Source organism: Buceros rhinoceros, unplaced genomic scaffold (assembly GCF_000710305.1).
Source record: "Buceros rhinoceros silvestris isolate BGI_N320 unplaced genomic scaffold, ASM71030v1 scaffold31858, whole genome shotgun sequence".
Classification (NCBI taxonomy): Eukaryota; Metazoa; Chordata; class Aves; order Bucerotiformes; family Bucerotidae; genus Buceros; species Buceros rhinoceros.
Window position 1 is genome coordinate 210 of NW_010426786.1, and position 1,238 is coordinate 1,447.

Sequence of the window (1,238 nt, forward strand, 5' to 3'; positions counted from 1 at the left end):
CTCCATGGAGGAAAGGGAGGCATGGGAAGGGGAATGGATGTCTCCGCAGCAAGTAGCATTAGGGGGGCTGCCCAAAGAGAACAAGTCCAGGACAAGCCCCCACCTTTCTGCAGAGGATGCGATGGAGCCTGGATCAAGCAGCTTGGCCCACCGTGCTTCGCTTGTGTTGTTCCCTCGTGAGCGGGGATGAGCTGCAGTGCAGCCACTGTGGCGAGGCTGCTCTACCCTCCCTGCCACACTTGAGGCACATCCTGCTCCCTCCAAACAAAGGGTAGGCTGGTTTTGAGGGCCAGGCTGGGCTTGGAACGCCGTCCATCCAGCCCTCACAAAACCCTAGTGTCCAGGAGAGGGCTTTTAGCTGGCTAAGAGCAGGGCCCAGGAACAGGAGGGCTTTGTCTTCTCCTGTAAAATTGAGCACTGAAGGTGCAATAGGTTGCTGCTGCCGCTCGACAAGGGCTGGCACCCGAGGCACACACCTTTATCTGTATCTATCCCACCTCTTCCATGACAAAACAGGTTCTCACTGTGACCCCCTGGCTGTCCCCGTCGGGTGACACCATACACGCATCCCACCCCTCGCTGCCCACCCTTCACTTCCCAACACAGCGCTGCGACCTACGGACACGGCACCGTCCTTCCTGCTTGCTTCTCTCACTTTGCTCCACACACCTTTTGCTCGCAGCTGGCATGGGGGGCCCCAGCTCAGCCAGCTGCTTCCCGGGGTCACCCCCCCAGCCCCTCTCTTCCCTTCTGCTCACCAACCCCTCCCGCGGAGATCATGAGCTGCATGGCTTCACCTCTGCACGCTTGAGCAAGGGGTGGCTGAAGCTACAACCAGGATGTTAGGACGGGGAAGGCCCAGCCCCGGGTAAAAGGACACTTGTAAATATGTGCCTGGGAGTACGGCAGCCCCTGCCTTTCCCTCCGCGGCCAGTTGCCCATGCTGCGCTCCCCACCGAGAGGCCCAGCCCTGATCCACCAGCAAGTCCACGTCAGACATGACACAGCATCTTCACACCACCTCAGATCTTCGTCTCAGGGCCATTGGGACTCAGGGCAGGGAAGGAGTCTCGGATCCTCGCCAGCTCCATGGCGCAGAGGTGGCCGAAGACCTTGTTGTACCACTCGGGAGACCGGCCCCTGGAGAAGGGAAGAGGCAGGCAGAGGGTGAGCGGGCAGGAGTAGCAACTTGCTTCTTGCTTGGGGACAGGCACTCAGCATAGCTCCCGCTGCGATGA

The 1,238-nt window shown here is 60.3% G+C and overlaps 1 protein-coding gene across 1 annotated transcript in view; it reads right to left on the bottom strand.

The window, feature by feature from the left end:
- Positions 1-1,022: 1,022 nt before the first annotated feature.
- The window catches only part of STARD8 (StAR-related lipid transfer (START) domain containing 8), a gene marked incomplete at its 5' end in the record, with an annotated part of 6,276 nt that continues 6,060 nt past the window's right edge, over positions 1,023-1,238 (bottom strand). Inside the window, one exon of the mRNA XM_010141645.1 lies at positions 1,023-1,140. Coding sequence (XP_010139947.1) covers positions 1,023-1,140 — 118 coding nt within the window. The remainder of the gene's footprint in view (positions 1,141-1,238) is intronic.